This window comes from Melanerpes formicivorus, unplaced genomic scaffold (genome assembly GCF_026170545.1).
Source record: "Melanerpes formicivorus ecotype bairdi unplaced genomic scaffold, bMelFor1.0.p_v2 SCAF_258, whole genome shotgun sequence".
Classification (NCBI taxonomy): Eukaryota; Metazoa; Chordata; class Aves; order Piciformes; family Picidae; genus Melanerpes; species Melanerpes formicivorus.
The window spans coordinates 282,357-304,831 of record NW_027142610.1 but is presented as its reverse complement, the minus strand read 5'-3'; the positions used below and the strand labels follow the sequence as shown (position 1 = coordinate 304,831).

At 41.5% G+C, this 22,475-nt stretch overlaps 1 protein-coding gene across 2 annotated transcripts in view; it reads right to left on the bottom strand.

The window, feature by feature from the left end:
- Positions 1-18,159: 18,159 nt before the first annotated feature.
- The window catches only part of NR4A3 (nuclear receptor subfamily 4 group A member 3), a 30,128-nt gene continuing 25,812 nt past the window's right edge, over positions 18,160-22,475 (bottom strand). For both annotated transcript variants that reach the window (XM_068169982.1, XM_068169984.1), the window contains one exon: positions 18,160-21,197. In XM_068169982.1, coding sequence (XP_068026083.1) covers positions 20,935-21,197 — 263 coding nt within the window. In that variant the 3' untranslated portion in view covers positions 18,160-20,934. The remainder of the gene's footprint in view (positions 21,198-22,475) is intronic.

Sequence of the window (22,475 nt, the reverse complement as noted above, 5' to 3'; positions counted from 1 at the left end):
GAACACAGGCAGAGCGGGTGCTCACTAACAGGGCGACACACGATTCCTTCTGCACTGCGTGGAGTCTGACACCTTTGGTCTGCAGCCGCCCCATGTGGCTACCAAATGTTTTGCTCATACACATTTGGTAATTAATAGTAAAACTATGACTAGGAACACTGAGGAAAATTAAGAATCATGTTATCAAAAGAGTACTGTGGGGACAGTATAACAGCCTACATCAGAGAGCCTAAGGCACAAAGGATAAGGAGACCTGCAGAGATCACTGAAGTTAATGTGGGTGAAGCAAGAGTCTTCTGCCCTGATATCTTGGTCCAGAGAGGGAAAGAGACTCAGTTCTTTTGGATATTCCCATGTTATGAAATTAGAGGCACAAATGAGGCCAAAATATCAACAGCAAGGCTATTTTATTAACAGAATAAAGTGGACAGAACAGAAGAAGGGAGAGAGGGGAAAAATTGAGGGAGAGGGAGAAGTGGGAAAGAGAAATGGAAAGGAATTATATTACCACACCCCTCACCCCCCAAGACAGTTTGGTTCTGTGGAGGAAGGGTGCTGCAGCTTTGGCATGGAGGAGAGGTCATCCTTGTTGGCTGTGCTGTCCTCCACTGGAGAAGGGGAGGGACCCTTCTCTGAGCAGCCTCTTCATCTCGATGAGTTGCAGCAGGTGGAACTTAGGACACAGAGAGAGGCTTCCTCCTGGTCTGCTTCTTCCAGGCTGCATGGTAATGTCTCTGTCCTTTTCTCTCCTTGTATTTTCTTTGCTTTTCTTCAGAGTGGCATTGCCCAGATATTCCTTCTACCAAGCCAGTATTTGCTCAGATCTTTTATACAGCTTTTTAGGTATGTGTCCATGTGGTGAATATGTATATTCCAGAGAGTATAGATAGCAGTGGCCTCTGTCTATTATTTCCAGGGCAGCTGCAGTCTGGTGAGCAATCTTTATCCTTTGCACCATCCTCCCATTCTGGGGTAGCTGATGGGTAGAGATGATCCTGTCTATGCACATTCCAGAGAGTTCTGCCCAATACACATCAGCTGTTGTCTGGGCAAGCAGCAAAGGTGATTTTATCTTTGTTGAGTCACATCAAGAGAGACAAGATTTAGTCTCCCTCACCTGGTTCTGTGCAAAAGGATGGCATGTTCCAGAGCATTTGACAGTCCTGTTGGCCAGCATGCCTGGGAGGTCTCAGCTAGGGGCAGGCAGCTCCATCAGGATTGTCATTGTCCCCACAGGCAGCTACTGCCTATATTGCATAGCTAAGCAGCAGCTGTAACTACGCAGTGAATGGAGTTTGGGGAAGAAGATGCTCCATAGATACTGAAAAGCGAACTTTTGGGAGGACTGCAGAGTTTTGTTTCTTCCCAGCAGTCACATTCTGTGACCTGGTGCAATAAAGTTTTCTGTATTCTTTAACCCTTCCTTGGTAAAGATGGCAACAATGGCTCCTTTATCTGGATCCCCAGGGAGGTGGTTGAGTCACCGTCCCTGGAGACATTCAAGAGGAGATTGGACGTGGCACTTGGTGCCATGGTCTAGTCATGGGGTCTGTGTTGATAGGTTGGACTCGATGATCCTCGAGGTCCTTTCCAACCTAAGTTATACTGTGATACTGTGATACTGTAAGGAACAATGTGTGTTACATGTGGGGAAGGAAAACTAAGTATCCCCTGGGGATTACCTATGGTGTCTAGTGTGTAGTTATTTTCTGTAACCCTTCCTCCCTGTAGATAACAAAAAGGGATCCTTCATTGGTAAGGATATTTCCTGTTGGTACAAGGGCAGGTTGGACAGGGCTTTGAGCCACCTGGTCTAGTGGAAGTACACAGCAGAGGAATTTGAAATAGGTGACCATTCAAGTACCTTCCAACTCAAACCATTCTATGATTCTATAGAATAAACTAGGAAAAAAAAAGGAGAATCCCTGGAAATCACGTACAATGATCAGTTTGGCATTGATTAACATTTCTTTCTTGCTGGCTAATTTTGATATGAAATAAGGCACAAATACGTATAAACCACTTGGGAAGAAGCCCTACGGCCTCAGAGCTGATAACCTTTCCTGGTCACATACTATGCCTTTTAGAGCAATTTCATGCAGCTTATGTTTCAGCTTCCACTGCCTGTCTTAGAACTGGTGAAATCATTTACTTCAGCATTAATTGATCTCTGCATATCAATACGGAAAACAATGCACTGCAGCTTTCTCATCTTTTGTGCAAAACCCAGCATTTTTTTAATGAGAAAAGAAAAAGAAAGTATGACAATAAATTCAAGAGGCTGTTCATTAAAATAGCTTCCCAAAAGAACATTTGCATTTTGTGAATAAATCTACATTCTGATAGAGCAAATCTTGACACACCTTGGGTGTCTTCATTCTTGGGGGATAGATTCAGTTGTAAGGGTAAATCTACCACCTTGCCTATGTTTGGCTCTCAGTACTCACTTTTCAACACATGACTGCAACTTAAATTCTGTTCTCAATGTTTTGTATTTCTGGAATGAGCAAATCCTGGGAAGGGGACAGAGCGGAGGAAAAACACATATGATATCTCTTGGCTTTCAGCTCCCATGTGAGCAATTAATTACAAAGCAGCCTTAATAAAGAATGCAGATATCCACATGTAGTCTTCTTTACTTAAAATGAACGTTCTCCAGAATACACATACAGTTTTAAAATTCCAAAATCATTTCAGCATACCAAAATATTAATTGTAAAGGCAATGCCCTAGGAAAGTGAAAGGGGAGAGAAGAATTACGTTATAAAACATGGCTACTACCTAGGAAAGTGAAAGGAGAGAGAAGAATTACATTATAAAACAAGGCTGCTACCTGGGGGAAAAAAAAGTATGTGACAGAGGCCAACAGCTCTGCTGAAGACTTCTCTGTCTTGCTGTTGGTTTGAAACAGTTGCCTTGGCCACAGCAAGTGGGGGTCTGTTGCCCAAGATTAGCACTCTCGTAAGCTATGCAAAATAGCTAAATCCTAGTCTCAGAGGGGACTAGCCATTTTTCAGCAGAGCTAGATTTAGCATTTTCAAGTCTTCAGATCATTTCCCTTTTATCTCAGACAGAGCCATGGTCATGCCGTTGTACTGAGAGCATTACTTCAGGTTTGGGGAGGCACTGGTAAACTGATGTTTGTAGATGAATCTCAGCTGGTTTATTTCAGATTCTGAGAGGTGTGTGCGAGGAGAAAGGTCCTCAGAGCATTGGTGCTTCCTCTGACTGATACCCAGCTGCTACCATTTTTGAAACCTGGTGGTTAGATTATACATTTTCAAGGTTGCCTATTAAAAAAAGAGAGAGAGAGGAAGTTGATTCTAAAATGACACACCTCTAAAACTGATGGTGTTTAGAATGACTGTCACCAAAAAGGTAGCACTTGAAATAAATTGCAACTGCGATGCGTATCAGAATAAACCTCACAATTTTCCCAGATACCATGAAAAGTCTGGAAAAAGATATGGGTGCCTGGAACGCTGCTTAGGCATCTATTTGCCATATGTTTTCTCTAAGGAAATGAAATAAAATGTTAGAAAAGCTTCAAAAGGTAAAATGTAGGAGGTACCAAACTAAAAATAGCAAGGCTTGCATAGAGCCTGGACAGCTGAGTCTTCGTGGGCTCAAAATGGAGTATAGTCAATGTGGTTTCTACCAAGTGCTTCTGATGCACAGTGATAATGGTCTTCACAGAAGTCATACCTGATCCATGCATCTCTACCAGTCCCAGAATATGGAGGAAGACTAGACTGACTAGCAGAAGAATAAATTGACCTGTTGTGATCAGCAGGTTGAGGGAAGTAATTGTCCCCCTCTATGAGACCCCACCTGGAGTACTGTGTTCAGCTCTGAGGGCCCCAGGATATGAAAGACATGGAGCTGTTGAGCAAGTCCAGGGGAAAGCCACAAAGAGGATCAGAGGGCTGGAGCACCACTCCTATTAAGACAGGCTGAGAGAGTTGGGGTTCCACCTGGAGAAGGCATCTGGGGGACCTTATAGCAGCCTTCCAGCACTTAAAGGAGGCTGACAAGAAAGCTGGAGAGGGATGTTTTGCAAGGGTATGTAGTGATAGAGCAAGGGGTAATGGGTTCAAACTGGAAGAGGTTAAATTTAGATCAGATACAGGAAGAAGTTCCTCTCTATGAGGGTGGTGAGGCAGTGGAATGGGTTGCCCAAGAGAGCCTGTGGATGCCCCATCCCTGCAAATGTTCAAGGGCAGGCTGAATGGGGCTTCGAGCAACCAGGTCCACTTGAAGGTGTCCTTTCCCACGGCATGGGGATTGGAACTAGATGAATTGTAAGGTCCCTTCCAACCCAAACCACTCAATGATTGTTCACAGGTACATACAGGATAGACTAGATGAAATAGTAATTTAAAAATAACATGTGTATGAGCTGCTGGTGTCAGACATGGAGCATGTCAGAACACTGAATGCAGACTATCATGAAATAACTCTAGGAAACAAAAATGGCAGCATGATGTGGAGCACTGTCAGTGAAATTAAGAGAAAAGCTACTTGCTCAGCCAGATGGGGAACCACAGAAAAGCCAAAGCAGCACAGGGGAGAAGTTGCTGAATTTGCTTGTATGGAAGTGATGGGAACAAAAGAAAACATGAAGCAACAAGTGAGAGATTGCAGAAATCAGAATGCAAATCTGTACCGTAAGCTGCTTAACTGCATTTAAAATCTCATTAAACGTACTAAGGGCTAATATACTCATGTCCTTCAGAAAATGAACCATCCATAATGTTTTATTATGATTGTGACTAGTGCTGTTATTGTTCAGCTATAGCTTTTGAGCTGCTGAAACTGGAGTAGCACTGCCAAAACTAATGAAGACAGCAGTTTGTACCAGAAGGAGAATCAGGTCTTGCCTGTTTACATGGAACCTTTATCGAGATGGTGTGTGTGAAGAGATGCCTCTGCTGGTGCCTGAAAATAACTGGTTGGGCCAGTGATGCAGTATTGGCATGAGTGTTACTAGGGCTGGATGAATCATTCATTGTAAATGGATTATAGGATTATTTTGGCATTTTTGTTGTTCACAAATCATTCATGAACTGATCTTGCTTCCTCATGACAGACTGATTTTCAAAGTGCTCACCTGAAGATTTAGAAGGAAAATATTGCCTGTGCCTGTGAATTGTTAAGTTTGTCTGTTTGCTGCTTATGGCATATAGTTGGTCACTTCAATTGTATTGCAGTGTTTATGTACATCCTTAAATATTGGAGTTTAGCTACTGAATTAGAGCATGATTATAAATGATTAGTGAGCAGAGCACACTTGTAATTATGCATGAATAGACATGTTTGTATCTGAGAACTCATCTGCACACAGACACTTCCAAACACATTTGTGCCAATAAAAATCAAGTAAGGAATACAAAAGAGCATTAAGTTGGCAATGGAAGATATATTAAAAATTTTAATACAATTTCATAAACTTTTTTTTTCCCACTGTGTATCATGTTCTGAATATTGGCTTGTCATCATTGCATTTAGAATAGAATAGAAAGAATAGAATTAGATTAGAGTAGAGTAGAGTAGAGTAGAGTAGAATAGAATAGAATAGAATAGAATAGAATAGAATAGAATAGTATCAGTCAGGGTTGGAAGGAACCACAAGGATCATCTAGTTCCAACCCCCCTGCCATGGGCAGGGACACCCCACACTAGATCAGGCTGGCCAGAGCTAGAATAGAATAGAATAGAATAGAATAGAATAGAATAGAATAGAATAGAATAGAATAGAATAGAATAGAATAGAATAGAATAGAATAGAATAGAATAGAATAGAATAGAATAGAATAGAATAGAATAGAATAGAAGTAGAATAGAATTAACCAGGTTGGAAAAGACCTTCGAGATCATTGAGTCAAACCTATCATCCACCACTATCTAATCAATTTAGGAACTCAGGAGTGCCCTTCCTAGATCAAACTTGCATTCGAAGGTTGATGTATAAAATCATCAGGAAAATATATCTCCCTTTCGTTCAGAGACAGAAAATAAGCTGTCAAGCAGCTTGGGTTGACCCTTGTGCACAAAATCATGAAAGCTTATCCCTAAACTGAGCCCTACAACTTCAGGCACTCTGTAACACTCAGACTGCCAGGCAAAGTCACTAGGTTCCACCAAGGCTTGCATTCCCTGCCATTGCTGGGAAGTAATTAGCTGCGCTAGTTTCAGCCTACTATATGGTGATCCATATGTGCTTCTCTGTGTCTCTAAAGTGGGATTGTATTTCTTACTCCTCAAAACATGTCTTTATATCTCTGTGCAATTTTTTTGATGTGCTCTTTTACTCAGGCATTTCAGATCACTCTTTACAATTGACCTGTTCTTGCTTGCCATCCCACTTGCTTCTGTATCCTGTGCAAATTTCATCAATGGAAACTGTAGCAATGACAAAATCATTCACTGATAGGAACCAATTCCCAAGGTCAATCTTTTTTAGTTCCATATAATATGGTATTCAAAATCCATGCTCAAATCATTTGAAGGCAGTGGCGCACAAATATATTGCATGAACACAGTTGTTACTATTATGAACCAGCACAATAGCTGTGAACAAACAAAACCAAAACCAAAACCACAAAAAAATCAAAGAAGTTAAAATAAAGTTTGTTTTACCAGACCCACGTTCCATTAAATTGTTTTGATTATTATTAATTGTACCTTTAGTGTTCAAGTTAATGTTGGTTGGCTTGTAAATGAAACCTCTTCAGGAGGTGACTTGATAGGGTGCTTGGTTACATTGTTTAGTTGTTTAGGTGGTGTTGGATGATAGGTTGGATGCGATGATCTTGAAGGTCTCTTCCAACCTGGTTTATTCTATTCTATTTTTTCTATTCTATTCTCTCATTATGTGTCCAAGTTCAGCACCTGACTAACAGATCTATACTGTACTGGATCATCTCTCTGCTCTTATTTAATATTTGGAATGCATTGTCGATTCAAAGATCTTTGAGATTTTCCTCTTTTCTGTGCTGCTTGTTTCCCCCTAGGCTGCTCAACTTGTACATGTGTAATTGAAGCTGACACTGCATCGTGTTTTGCTTCATTCAGGATGCCAGGTTTTCTGTTCTATCTACAACATTTTATTGGGCAGATTTATTCTCCTCTTACTTTTGAAATCAGAGGAGAAATAGTGGTAAACACTTTTATTTTTTCCCCCGAGCCTTTGTTCAAAATTCTAATTTCTGTTTCTAGCAATGGACCAGTATTTGGTGCAGAAATGTTTTACTGGTGTGTTTTTCATCTGTCCCTTCTAACTGGGGAAGTCATTGTGCCCCTGTACTCTGCATTGGTTAGACCGCACCTTGAGTACTGTGTCCAGTTCTGGGCCCCTCAGTTTAAGAAGGACATTGAAACACTTGAACGTGTCCAGAGAAGGGCAACGAGGCTGGTGAGAGGCCTTGAGCACAAGCCCCACGAGGAGAGGCTGAGGGAGCTGGGATTCTCCTCCTGGAGAAGAGGAGGCTCAGGGGTGACCTCATTGCCCTCTACAACTACCTGAAAGGTGGTTGTAGCCAGGAGGGGGCTGGTCTCTTCTCCCAGGCAACCAGCACCAGAACAAGGGGACACAGTCTCAAGCTGCGCCAGAGGAGGTTTAGACTCGAGGTGAAGAGAAAGTTCTTCACTGAGCGAGTCATTCATCATTGGAATGTGCTGCCCAGGGAGGTAGTGGAGTCACCATCCCTGGAGGTGTTCAAGAGGGGATTGGATGTGGCACTTGGTGCCATGGTCTAGTCACGGGGTCTGTGTTGATAGGTTGGACTTGATGATCCTCGAGATCTCTTCCAACCTTAGTTATACTGTAATACTATGATACTGTGGTATTTGGCCAGTTGGTCTTTTCTTATATAGCAGTTTCCAGCAGAGTGCTTCTATTTTTTTTTAAATTTGAAATTTACTGCAATTATCCTTTTTTTTTTTTTTTTGCATTCTTTCTATTTTGATTGCTAACATTTGACTAATATTTCTACATCTTCCATACTTCGCAAATTTTTTTCTTCCCCAGCAGGAATTCTTTTCTACTTTGCAAATTTGTGGCCCAATTTTTTTGTTGTTTTTACTATACCCAGTAGAATGTTCTTGAACAATTTCCAGTGCCTATTAATATTTCCCACATTAAATTGATGTTCCTAGCTTGTTAAAGCAACAGGGTTTTAAGAGCTTGGACAAATTGTCCCTTTCTATTTCTAAGTGGTATCTCATTCAACATGCATAACATAAATGCGAGAGGATCGTGCTTAATGATAGCCAGACATGGCAGTCCTTTACCATCTGACTGAGGTCCAGTAATTAATGTGTCTGCATTAGCTGCAAGATGCCCTGTGTTCAAAAATATACTTTTTTTTTTTTCCCCCTAGACATGCTACCAAAATGGTGGAGCAGCCTTTATAATTGTGATCTCCAAAGTGGGGTGCAGGCACCTCAGGGATTCTGTGCAATGATCCATGAAAGTGCAGGAAAAAAGTAGAGGGTGGCTGACACCTCATCAGGCTGTGCAGCCATCCAATGAGATCTGGACAGACTGGAAAGCTGGGTGGAGGCAAACAGCATGAAGTTCAATAAAGACAAGTGCAGGGTCCTGCATCTGGGGAGGAATAACAACAGGCACCAGTACAGGATAGGGGCTGCCCTGCTGGAAAGCAGCTCCATGGAGAAAGACCTGGGAGTCCTCATGGACAGCAAGTTCTTTATGGGACAGGAACGTGCTCTTGTGGCCAAGAAAGCCAATGGTATCCTGGGGTGCATCAGGAAAAGTGTGACCAGCAGGTCTAGGGAGGTTCTCCTCCCCCTCTACTCTGTCCTGGTGAGACCACGCTTGGAATACTGTGTCCAATTTTAGGCTCCCCAGTTCAAGAGAGAAGGATCTGCTGGAGAGAGTCCAACAGAGAGCCACGAATATGATTAGGGGACTTGAGCATCTCCCCTATGAAAAGAGACTGAGAGACCTCAGGCTGTTTAGTCTTGAGAAGACTGAGAGGGGATCTGATCAGTGTCTATAAGTATCTGAGGGGTGGGTGTCAAGTGGAGGGGACTAAGCTCTTTTTGGTTGTGCGCAGTGATACGACAAGAAACAACAGGTTCAAACTTGAACATAGAAGATTTCACCTCATCATAAGGAGAAACTTCTTTAACTTGAGAGTGATGGAGCACTGGAACAGGCTGCACAGAGAGGTTGTGGAGACTCCTACCATGACCACTTCCAAAACCCGCCTGGATGCATTCCTGTGCAGACTACCCTAAGTGATTCTGCTTTGGAATGGGGTTGGATTTGATAATCTCTGGAGGTCCCTTCTAATCTCTAACATTCAATGATTCTATGATTAGTACAGGTATAACGTTTGTAAACAAATAAATAAATAAACATATATTGAGGGTGCATGCTCAGAAATATTTTACTGGTAGGGGTGCACAATCAAGTAAGATTTGCAGACCATGCAGTGCTCAATGAGATACCTAGCAGGTATGGTCTTAGCCTCCAGTGATCCTAAAGGCAAGATAGTATTGTAGTATCAGTCAGGGTTGGAAGGGACCACAAGGATAATCTAGTTCCAACCCCCCTGCCATGGGCAGGGACGCCCCACACTGGATCAGGCTGCCCAGAGCCTCATCCAGCCTGGTCTTAAACACCCCCAGGGACGGGGCCCCAACTACCTCCCTGGACAACCCATTCCAGGGCTTCAACCACTCTCATGGTGAAGAACTTCCTCCTCACATCCAGCCTGAATCTCCCCACCTCCAGCTTCATTTCATTCCCCCTAGTCCTATCACTCCCTGATATCCTGAGAAGTCCCTCCCCACCCTTCTTGTAGGCCCCCTTCAGATACTGGAAGGCCACAATGAGGTCACCTTGGAGCCTTCTCTTCTCCAGACTGAACAGCCCCAACTCTTTCAGTCAAAGACCACCCCCAACAGCCCATTTCTAGTTGGTCCTGGCCACTGTCAGGATGTTGGGGTAGATGGATGTTTAGTTGTGACTAGCACATGAATTCTTATATAGTCTTAATCCATAAAATCAAAACCTTCTGTGACTGTGAACTGTCTGCAGCTTTCCAACAATGTATCAGGTTTTATTTAAACTTTTTTTCCTCCCTCTTCCATCCCTACTGAATTCTGATTTTTAAATGCTCCTGTCATATGACTTGCATTTCTAGTAGTAAATACTGGAAATTAAATCTCTTATATAACATTCTGGCCTTTTTTTTTTAATTTCTTTTTAACAACCTACTTTGATCCTGCTCACTACATAGACAGTTACAGTAAAACATACTTTGCTTTATATTGTTATGCCATGCAGGTTTGCAAGATGGGTTTGGACTCCACTGACTGGATGGTGACAGCTTGTCACAGCGGGGGATGGCTGCAAGTTGAGATTCAAAGCAGTAATATGCTTCCAAAAGAATTCCCATGGTCTGGAAATCTCTAGATTTAAGACCAATATTGGACTATTATTTTGGGGTAGCCTATTAGAAATGCTGCCCTTTGCAGCCTCACGTGTCTCTCTGTGTGTGGAACACACACACACACACACACAGTTTTTTTGAGAGCTTACTTTTTAGAGGATCTTAACGTGTCCTAACCCTGTGAACCTGATGGGGTTTGCAGTCCTGGCTGAGTCTGATAGAAGCTGACATCTGTGGGCTTCTGTGAGGACTGTGGGAAGAACATACTAAATATATCAGATTAGAGTCTACCCAAGCAATTTGTTAGGCTGAGAGCACTGTTTTGGAAAAGTATGCTGACTCATGGCATAAGACAGGAAGGTTTGGGGGTTTTTTATAAAGCAGTAGGCTAGTATGGTAGAATCTAGGTTAATTTCTTCACTTTTCCAAAGTTCCCATGTGACAGAGCAAATCTCTAAATGCCTCTGTCCATATAAGTTCTGTTCATACAGCAACTTTTTTCCTCTGTCTTACTTCATTAATTATAAATGTCTTTGGAGCAAGAGATGTCTGGGGCCATCTCAAATTATATATGTGAAGGCACTCTGGGTCCCTTAATTCAGCTGGGAATTCTGCAGGGTACTCCCTTGCAAACAGTATATGGCAGTGAGATTCAAAAGGCTGGCCATGGCTCTTCTTGCTTCTATTTCTCATTTTGGTTTTTTGCAGCAGTTCTAAAAAGCAAGCCAAGTACCCTGGCAGCAAATGAGAAAATAAGGGCATATTAATAGCATTGCAGATTGGTACAGAACCACAGGATGGTTTGGGCTGGGAAGGATCTTTAAAGATACAGTCAGGCTTCTGTGGGAAGGGACATCTTTCATTAGACCAGGCTTCTGAAAAGCCCATTCAACCTGACCTTGAACACTTCTGATGATGGGGCACCCACAGCTTCTCTGGGCCACCCCTCTCACCAACCCTCATGGTAAAGAGTTTCCAGCCTAAAGCTGAAAACCATTGCCCCTTGGCCTGTTGCTACAGGTGTCAGTAAAAAGTCTCTTTTTCTTCTAAGCCCCTTTCATATCTTGAAAGGCTCCTGTAAGGTCTCCCTGGATTCTTCTCTTCTCTGAACAACCCCAGCTGTCTCAACTTTTCTTCATAGGAGAGGTGTTCCAGCCCTCTCATCATTTTTGTGACCCTCCTCTGGACTCATTTCAGAAGGTCCACGTCTTACACCATAGACTTTAGAACGGAATGGAGTACTCCAGGTGGGATCTCACAGCAGTAGGGACACTTGGGAGAACCAGGTTAGTTTTAGTTTCTTGCTCTGTTTCTCCTCCCATGCACACAATCCTTGTGACTGGGCCAAGGAATGGAAAGCATCACAGAGGGAAGAAATAGGAATGGGATGATTGCTGCTGACAGAAGTCCTGCCTTATGCCAGCTGGTTATGTCTGCAAAGCTACAGCCTGAATGATGCAGCAACCCCAGACCAAACCTGGCCTTTTGTTTTGCTTGAGCAGTGAGAATAGCACACTGTGGAAAAGTAGAAATTGCTGACACGAAATAGCATTTCCCACTGTATTTATTAGATTTCCTGCCCCAGCATCATGATTCTGCAGCCTCTTACGTTACATTAACAACTCCATCTCATGGGAAGAAGAAGCTGCTTTGGAGGCACAGAGTAAAACAAGATTTACTACAAAGAATTCATGTTTTCCACAAGAATTTGAGTTAAGTTGGTGATGTCTATTTTTTTTAATTTCTCAGGTCATTTGGTAGCTTACCTTGAAAGATCTTTCACTGAAAGCTATCACTTCTGAAGTGGATGTAATTCTGTGTCTGAGTGTGTCATGGATCCTGATTCTTTATCCAAAAAGACTCAACTTGCTCAGTCAATGGAAATAAATTCCATTGTGCTTCTCTCAAGAGATCAAGAGCATGGGTACCTCTGTAAAACTTGAACCCAGAGCCCTCCAGCTCCAGCATTTTGTTTTCACGACTTAAATTTGTTCCCCAACTACTTAATTTCAAAGGGGTAGCAATCCACCAGGCTTTCCTTTAGAAATCAAATGAAAAGCAGATGTTTGTGCTGAGTATTGCACAGCTCTGTACAGCAGGCGGGAAACTTCATGTAATAAAATTACTCAGTGTGGAAATTCCTGACTGTGGCCCAGTTCACAAAGCTTATGAAGAGCCCTGCCATGAGTTTGGTTTTGCCTTTTGAAATTCAGGGTAGGGGGAACAAAGTTAAGAAATGAAAATGAAGTCCCAAAGGCTGAAGGGCTCTGGGTTTGAATTTCATAAAAGCATCAAGACTAGGCTTTAAAACTGATCCTTGGAGTGAACTGCAGTGGGAGGTGTTGTGAAAAGCAAGGCAAGCTGGTGCAGTTCGGTCTTTCTTCATGAAAAAGGCAGGCAAAGTGTACACTTCTGAGGCAAAAGGCTTTTCCAGTAAAGGCTTTCTTTAGATGTTAATGTTAGCTTGTCTCAGTGTCTGCTGGAATACAGGACTTTTTCCAGTGGTTCACTTTTGACTTAAATGTCTAGTCCAAATCATTTGTTTGCTTTTTTAAACACATTATACTGTTTATTTCAATTTCAGCTATAGTACTTCTGCCCTGGTTTAAATTATAATCTCCTGAAAAAGATTCACTAATATTCATCAAGATGAATTTCATACCTTATGAAACATTTTCCCATCATTTAAGAGACTTCTTACCTCCCTGCAGAGTAGGGAAAGAAGGTGATAGCCAGGCTCAGAGTTTATTCTTCAAATACTAGTTTTCTCTTAATAAAGTACAAAATCCTTTCTGAAAGAGTAACAAATTGTGTCATCACAGCATCACAGAATGGCTTGAGTTGGAAGGAACTTAAAGAACATCTCATCAACCACCCCTGTCATGGGCAGGGATGTCTTTCACTAGATCAGGTTGCTCAAAGTTCCCTCTAACCTGTTCTTGAACACTTCCAGGAAAGGAGCATCCACAACTGCTTTGGGCAGCCTGGTCCAGTGCTCCACCATCATCACTGTAAAGGAAATTAAATGTCTGTAAATGTTCTTGATATGCTTCAATTAAAATGCTCTACATGCTCTACATTCACAGAACGGATTTTGTGCAAACAAAAGGCTTGTATTCTGCCTTGAGCAAGAGTTAGCATCTACCTTCAAAAGTAGGTTGCCTGGGAAGATGTAGCAAAGCCTCTGTACCTTCCCTTAGTACTTTCGCATGTGCTGTCGCAGCAACCAGCTGGTTATACTGAAACTTGGATTAAGCTGAAGTGTAAAGAAATGGAACAAATGCAGGTAGGCACTGTAGTTACATCTTCACTGGGTGTGTGCAGAGGTGCAAGGAAGGTGGCTGTATATCAGAGAAGGTATTAACAGAAACCTGAGGACATGGGGGAAAGTCCTGTATATGTACTAGAGAAGTCAGTTGTTGAAGTAAGGTATAATGAGAAATGGAAAAAGAGGGGAAATTATATGGGACCATACTGAAAACATTCCAAGTTGCCAACCCTAATTAGTGTTTGTGAAATCCCTGACTGTTGCCATGGCAATAAATGTGGTACTACAAATGCAGCATTCTGACTTCTTCACAGGATCAAGCGAAGTTGGAAAGGAGCAAATCCCTGTGTAAACATCAATATCGTCAATTAATTAGGAATCACAGCAAGATAAATAATAAGACCCCAGGAAAGGTAAATTAATTTCTGTTTTCTGTGTGCTACGTTTCAAAGCTACCTCAGTGTCAAGCTATCTCTGTAATTCACTTTCATTCTACTACAGTGCTTAATCACAGACCGCAGTGGAAGTTGTTGTGGAGGAAGTACTTTAAGACTTTACCTGGCAGGTTAATAACTTTGAGTTATTTAAACTATTTCAGCTAAACACATATCTTTCTTTAAATATCAGTTTGGTGATTTGTTTACTTATCTGACATAAAAGTCTGCCTAAAACAAGCCTAGAGTTCTCTATTCTTTTAAGAAATATGATAAATCATCTACATCACATAGCATGTGAAGTACAGCCAGGTTATCAGGCCCAGTCAGTATAGGTTTATGAAAGACAGGTCCTGCTTGACTAACCTTCCTTCTATGACAGAGTGATTTGCTTAATGGATGAGGGGAAGGCTGTGGATGTTGTCTACCTGGATTACAGTAATGCCTTTGGCATAATTTCCCACAGCATTCTTCTGGAAAAACTGGCTGCTTGTGGCTTGGATGGGTGGATGCTGTGCTGGATAAAAGACTGGCTGAATGGCTGGGCTTGAAGAGTGGTGGTGAATGGAGTTAAATCCAGTCTGTGGCTGATCACAAGTGGTGTTCCTCAGGGCCCAGTATTTGGGCCATTTGGCCATGCAGTTCCGCATCATATCTTTGTCAACAATCAGGACAAGGGGATTGAGTGCTCCTTCAGTAAGTTTGCAGATGACACCAAGCTGACTGGGAGTGCTGATCTGCTTGAGAGTGAAAAGGCTTTACAGAGGGATCTGGGCAGACTAGGTCAGTTGGCTCAGGCCAGTGCTACAAGGTTCAACAATGCTAAATGCTGGGTCCTGTGCTTGGGTCACAGCAGCCCTATGCAATCCTACAGACTTAGGGAGATGTGGCTGGAAAGCTGCCTAGTGAAAAAAGACCCGGAGGTGTTGATGGACAGCTAGCTGAACATGAACCAGCTGTATGCTCAGGTGGCCTGGCTTAGTATCCTGGCCTGGATCAGTATCCTGGCCTGGATCAGAAATGGTGTGACAAGCAGGACTAGGGGTGATTGTCATGTGTGCTTGGCACAGGTGGGACCACACCTCAAATACTGTGTTTGTTTTTGAGCATTTCATTACAAGAAGAACATTGAGGGCAACAAAGCTGGTGGAGGGTAGCTGAGGGAACTGGGGTTGTTTAGCCTGGAGAAAAGGAGGCTGATTGTACACCTCATTGCTCTTTATGACTACTTGAAAGGAGGTTCTAGTGAGGTGGGGATCAGTGTCTTCTCTCGAGTACCAAGTGATAGGAGGAGGGGAAATGGCCTGAAGTTGTGCCAGGGGAGATATTAGGAAAAATTCCTTCACTGAAGGAACGGTTAAGCATTGGAACAGGCTGCCCAGGGAAGTGCTGGAGTCAGAGTTCCTGCTGGGGATATTTAAAAGATATGTGGGTATGTCACTTAGAGACATAGTTTAGTGGTGGCAGCTTTAAGTTGGTCTTGATGATCTTAAAGGTCTGTTTCAACCTAAATCATTCTATGAAAATATTAAATGGTGGGGGGAAATGGTATACTCTTTCCTTGTGGTCTTGTTTCTTGCATGACTTCTGAATCTTGTACTTGACATTAAATTAGATCCATTACACACATGTAAGTATCCTGACATACACATAGCATCTATTTACAGCTGTAATTCTACCCTTTTCTTTAAGGAAAATCCTTGCTTTTGTGAGTTTAGGCCAGAATCTTGATCTTGTCAGACTTTCATGGCCATGGCACAACTTCCATGTGTTCAAATGTAACCAAAGGCAGCCAGGACATTCAGTACTATGAATATAAAAGCAAAGGTGTCTAATGTTAAAAAACAGTAGAAAAATGACTAAAAGTTTTTTTCATGTGATAAAAAACTTCCTTTTTCTTTTATCTGACAAATTGCTGTATCAGTAATTCTCACAAATGTCTGGAAAGCTGTTCTCAAGTGTGTCATCTGCTGCTAAGAATTTTTCATTGACTCCCCATGTATTCAATTACCAGATCAGTAGTTTGGCATTTTGCAAAGTTAATTTCTGCCTATTGGTAATTATTGTTTAATCCATATTTTGCAGTATTCCTAGTGGTTGCTTTCATTAGTTTAATCAAGAATAGCTAAATACCTCTTTTCTAAATACTGTCAAGTTTGTGTCACAGATTTGTTCCAAAACACGTGACTGACCAGGATTTAGAATTGTCTCTCGGGAGACTTACATAGGCAGGGCAAATAAGATCAGCTTGAAAATATGAGTTATTTTCAATTTTTCTATGCTTTTAATGCTTTTGCATAAAAATTGATACAGCAGCAGCACAAATTGCCCAAGGAAAGAAAGGGAGAACAAAGTAAGAGCATTCCTTGGACATTAGCTCAGTAAACAAAAGTTCTTATTCCCAGCTCTACGACTGAGATGCTGTATGCCCTTAGGCAAGGCACTCCACTTCTTTTTTCCTTCTTGCTCCTTTTTCTTGTCTTTGTGGGCTGGAGCTCCTCCTGGGAGGACACTGGATGTGCTAACTAGGGTAGCTAGCAAAAATGGGGTCCTGATCTCTATTGTGGCCTCTAGGTGTTGCTATAATACAAATAATTAATCAGAAGACGTGTATCCTAGGGGCCAGAGAGGCAGTTGCCAATTCTTTGTTAGAGCTATGCTTAATTTTATGCAATTAAACCTCTCTCTCCCACTTCTCTCTCAAACATAAGTGGAATTTTAGCTTTGTATGTTGGACAGGTGAACCTAAACTTGAAAAGTAAAAATAGGAATGATGAAGAAAGAGATTTGACTCTCCTCTAATCAAAGCTGCTCATTTTGAGGTGCCTGAGTGCCAGCTTCTTGTTCAAGGATGGCCTTTACTAGAGGACCCCACTATTGTATTCCTGACTCAGCCCAACCTTCCACTGCCTTAAACAATCATTAGGCATCACATCCCCTTGCAAGGACTCTGCTACCTGATGTGGTTCAGGAGTATAAGCACATAAGCACTCAGGTGACCTCTATCAGGACACACTTCTGTTCTAAGGACACAACTTGTGGCCCCTTAAGTAACTACCAGTTGAGATACTTGTGAATTTAGTGAGGATAAGCTTTGTCTTGCAGGGTGAAAATTCAGACCTCTGTGCAGGTTGGTCACCAGATTGGCATGTTTTACCTAACAGGGGACTATTATGCAAAATTCATTGCCATTATCATAAATTATTCTAAAGAGTCACTGTTTAATTTTTAAAATAAGGAGTAGGGGAAAAAAAACAACAAATAATTTGAAAGAATTTGAGCAACCTTTTTAGTCTCTCTTGCAAAGAAGGAGCTGCCAGTCCTGCAGCCTGCCACAGCACTTCATTTGATGCAACCTCCAGCTGAGCAGTTGCTGCAGAAGCACAACTCTCACGGAGGTGTGCTGGAGCCACCGGTACTTAAAGCAATAGCTGGAATAGTGGCAGATGTTCTCAAAATGCATTTGTGATCTCTCCTGCAAAGCAGAGGCTTAGTAAGGAAAGGAACTGGACACAGATTTAAAGAAAGTGCTGCAGGTGCCTGCTGGAGCAATGTCTTACCAGGATTTACTGACACAAAGGAGCAGAAGGTGGGATGAGAGCTCTGTCCTCTTTCTATCCAGATACAGGTGCTGCAGGACCATGAGCCCTATAGCCAGCCCCTCCCTCCCTTATGGCCGCAATCACCTGTGAGTTCATTGTAATCCCTTCATGGCACAGAGAAGAACAGCGAGGGGCAAGTAGCCTCTGCTCTGGTCCATATGTGGTTGAACCTCTGTGACAAGTGAGGTGCAGCTCTCAATATGTAACAGAGGTTGCATAACTAAATCCTGCAGGTCTTATTGTATTTACATCAAAGCTGTTTTAATCAAAAGACTAGCCATTAAATTGCCAGCGTTCTTAAGCATGCTTGACCAATTTTCTCCACTTTTAAGACTCAAGTAGACCATTTTTTTAATGTTTTATAAATGATAAAAAATTCACATCAGATTTTAACAGAATTAAGTGTACTTATTCAACACACATGGGGCCTCTGAAAAAAATGTTATTCAATTTAATAATTTTAGTTTACATTGTATATGTACAAGAGCATTTCTTTCAACCCACAGGTTAACACCACCAAAGGAGGAAAAAAAAAACCAAAGTACTGCGGCTAGCGGAGTGAAGAAACTCCTGAAACACTGTTGTCTGAAATAAAAGCAAGGCACTCTCCCTTAACACCTGATATATTCCTGAATGCTGCCTAGAAAAAGGCATGTTCACACTGAGAGAGCTCTAAGAAAAGTAGTAGCTTTATTCTGCGTTAACTCTTTCATTCACCACTATGACCTGCCACTGGTTGTACTCGGGGATGAGTCTGTTTGGAAGCTGACATGAAGGACAATTCCACAGTTGATGGGATTTGGGAGAGTATCACAGTTAAGACTACCTATGGAAGACTGGAGGACACTGGCTACGTGAAATGTCACATGGGGCTCTGGACCTGCTACCTCCCACTCACATTCCACTTAATAAATAAACCTTGCTCAAAAACAACAACAAAAAAAAGGCAATTTCACTGTACTATGCTGATTCGCCTGAAGATTCTTTGTAAGGGCTAACTCGCAAGAAGCACCTCTGAGCCCTCATCTGGCTGGTGCTCAGCACCTGGAAGGATTTGTCCCTAGATAAAAGTAATTCCTCAAGGGTCCTTGTGTCTTACACAAGGAGACAAAAGTAAACATACTTTTGGATTTTGCGTCTGTATGTTTTTGTATGCGCACGAGTGTGTGTGTGTGTGTGTGTATATATACTTATATATATATTCAGTATATACAAAAGCAAATTCAGTCAAAATATATTTGTCTTGCTGGTCAGGCTTGTTACAGCAACCTACAAGAAACATTAGCTTCTCTGATATTTAATTATGCTATTATGTTTGCACATAAGCTTAAAAGTCAATACAAAAAGCAATACTTTTCCAAATATTATCTGCAGGTAAACCGGAAATATTAACTATAGTGATTAGAAGTCTGTTTCCCTATTGACACTACTATAAATCTTGATATAAGAATAATTTCTTCATAAAAGCACATCCAACCATAGTAAGTGATAAAATACCAGATTACTATTTGAAAACCATACAGTGACTCGATATCTGGGTTATCCTTTGCAGCAATTAGGCAATTCATTTGGCATCTGTTTGATTGTATAATTTAATTTCCATATAAACAGCATAGTTTAAAAAAAGACAAAAGCTAGAATGTTTAAAGCTAACAAAAGATACAGTGACATCAGGTTGACATTCAAAAATTTCCTTAGCAAAATGACCAACAAAATTTTGACTCGGTACAGTGCATATAAAGTCGGTTGTTTTTTTGTTTTGTTTTGTGTTGTTTTTTTTTTCCTTAGAACTCAACTCCTTAAATATTATTTGAATTTAGCAAAACATGAGCAAGATTTTCAATATCAAAGTGCTAAACAGTACTGCCTTAGAAGTCACTGCAAATAAACCTGTAAAATAACTCTGCTCGTGATTCGACGGATAATTTTATGTACAAATGGTTAATAAAAAGACACGCGCGCGCGCACGCACACACACACACACGCACACACAAAGATAGGTATATACATATATATATATACACATTATATATATGTATATAGTTTCCCAACCGGTGTATCTGAGTCAGTGTGAACACCCCATTTAGTTACGGCGTGTAACAGGGCTCCCGTGAGCTGGCAGTCGTTGCAATAAATACAGGCAAAGCTGTTACAATATACCATGCATACAAACATTTATACAAATAAAGACACTATGCAACAAATTATTTCATATTAATATGGCATCAACAGTATAAACATACAAAAAGGAGTACGAACACGGAATGTTTAAACGCAGCCCGCTAAATCCTTCCTAGCACTTACATTCATACTATTTTACAAGACTTGCTTGTTCTTGAAAACCATCTGCTGTCCGTTTAGTAACTAGTCGCTTCATGTTAAAAGTCTCAGACTGAACGATCCCTGATGCTGACCCTGTGTGCTCCAATCACTACTTCCTCGGATTTCCTTAGCTAAGGAACAACTGAGCCACAGTTGCTCCCGTGTCTTCCACATACATTTGTCAGTAAGTCGCGCTACATGGAATCAAGTTTGGAAAACTCTGTCAGGTAAGTTAGTGCACGTGATTTTCTCACTTGATTTCTTCCGTTTGTTTTCATAGTAAAATAAATTAGTTAATAAACGAGACTTAGTAAGACAGCACTTTAAAAAATTGCACTTGAACATGGGAGCTAACAGCCATTGTCATTTTGCTATATTTGATTGGTATGAAATGTTCAATTGAAGGTACTTTGCTAAAAAAGTGAATTTTCATTTAGATTGTGCTGATGTATGTGCCCTTGATGCAGGAAGTATGCTAAAGGTATCCTCACACAACACATACTACCCTGGCAAACAACTATTTGCTGTTCTTGTTATCAAACACAGCTTCTACAATTTTATTCCTCATATACCATGAGGCATTAAACAACAGATTTAAAACAGTCATGTTAACCTTTTTACTGCCGCTGGGATAGCATAGTCCAAAAGTGCCATTTTAGCCATTTAAAAAACCCAAATCACACAAAAGAAAACAAAGAACACAACCCCAAACCAGTAAGCCAGTAAGTTTCAGGCCTCAAGGTTGTAAGGACAAAGCGCCAGAAAAGCCCTCATTTTAGACTCGGAGCTGCTTTTCTGTTAAGTGAGGGCAGAAATGTTAGCTGTAAGTCACGATCCGTTTGCCTGCTCTGGTGGGCGTTTGCCTTTCGGGAGGGTGGTTTGACTCAGAAAGGTAAGGTGTCCAGAAACAGCCTGTCAATAATGGAAGGGGCTGGCACCAAATCTTCCAGTTTCAGGTAAAAGATGCGCTGCAGTCCCAGTGTGCAGAGAGAACGCAGGTCAGCCAGAACACCCAGTACCTTCGGCTCTGCAGACTCAACCGGTTGTCCTTTGTTTTGGCAACTGAAAGTTAAGTGATCTTTCAAACTGCTTGTGATCTTGTTGCATAGCTCTTCCACTTTCTTTGGTTCTTTTAATCCATGTCGTTCTGCAAAGCAGGAGAAAAAAAACAACACATCAGCCTCCCTACCACAAACAGAACTGTGACCCATATCCACACTCCGGTACTCAAAGCAAAAAATGCTTTGAAAGGATAAGATCTCTCAGAACAGTCGGGGTTATACAATGCCAGTTAACCTTTCTGCCACATAAAATAAGGGGTGACAACTGCCCTTTTCTCTTTAGCTGCTAAAATAGGCAGCAGAGATGCTCAATTATGATTGAAATTCTAGTACAAGGAGTCCAAGCATCCTGTGTGTCTCTCATAATTTTCATGATATGAGACAGAATTAATTGGGTGATTTTCCAGCAAAACTATCACAGGAGGTGTTTTGGAGATTTCCGTGCTTCCCCACCAGTTGTGAACGCTCAATAACTATGGCAACCATTATTTATTCAGTGAATTCAAGTGGCGATCGATATCCTTAGCCAGCTCCATCAGCGCCCAGCCTAGAATTCCACCAGGAATTTGCAGACACTCTAATAAAAAAACTAAAGGCACCTTACCACCCTTTGTTTTTTGATCAGCTGCTGCTTTATAGTTTATTCATCTTTAAAAGGTCTAGGATAAAAGAAGCCTGGAAGTTAACTATTTTGCTTTGAGTGAGCAATGCCTAAAGAGAAAGGCTGCTGTTTTGTCAGGCACAAAACCCTCAGCATTCCTCAAAGGAAGATGAGCTGGGGTTCATCCCCCTTCAAACAGCCTTTTTGAATACTACAACAGTGTTAAACGGATCCACATTTTTTTAAGCAGCAGCAGAATCAATTAGATTTGTGATTCATTAAAAGAAGGCTCTTCACAGGGGGAAATAATTTTGTATTTGCTATCAAGTTTTAGTGTATAAATTAATACCACAGTTCAGAACAATAATCTCAAATAATTTTGTCATGTTTTGATTTGGTTTGCCTTTGAAATTCACAGGTAAGAAAGAACTGGCTTCATAGTAAAGTCATAAGAATTTAGACATGGAATACAATTATACCAGGTAGAGCATTCTAAGGAAAGGCAGGTTAAATTAATTTTTATCAACTAGAAATATAAAACCAGTGACAGCAGCAGATGAGGAGAAACAGTGGCAGTTCTCATGTTTGATGCATTTGAAGTCATCTGCCTTCCCTGCCCTCTCGCCCATCCCTGCCAGCCACAGGCCATTTTGTGCCCATTGCCCCCCAATCTTCTTCCTCTACTCCAGGAGGAAGGAACAGATACTTTCTCTGTCTGTCCCCTAATGAACAGTGAAAAGAGTACAGTTTCCTTTACTTCCAG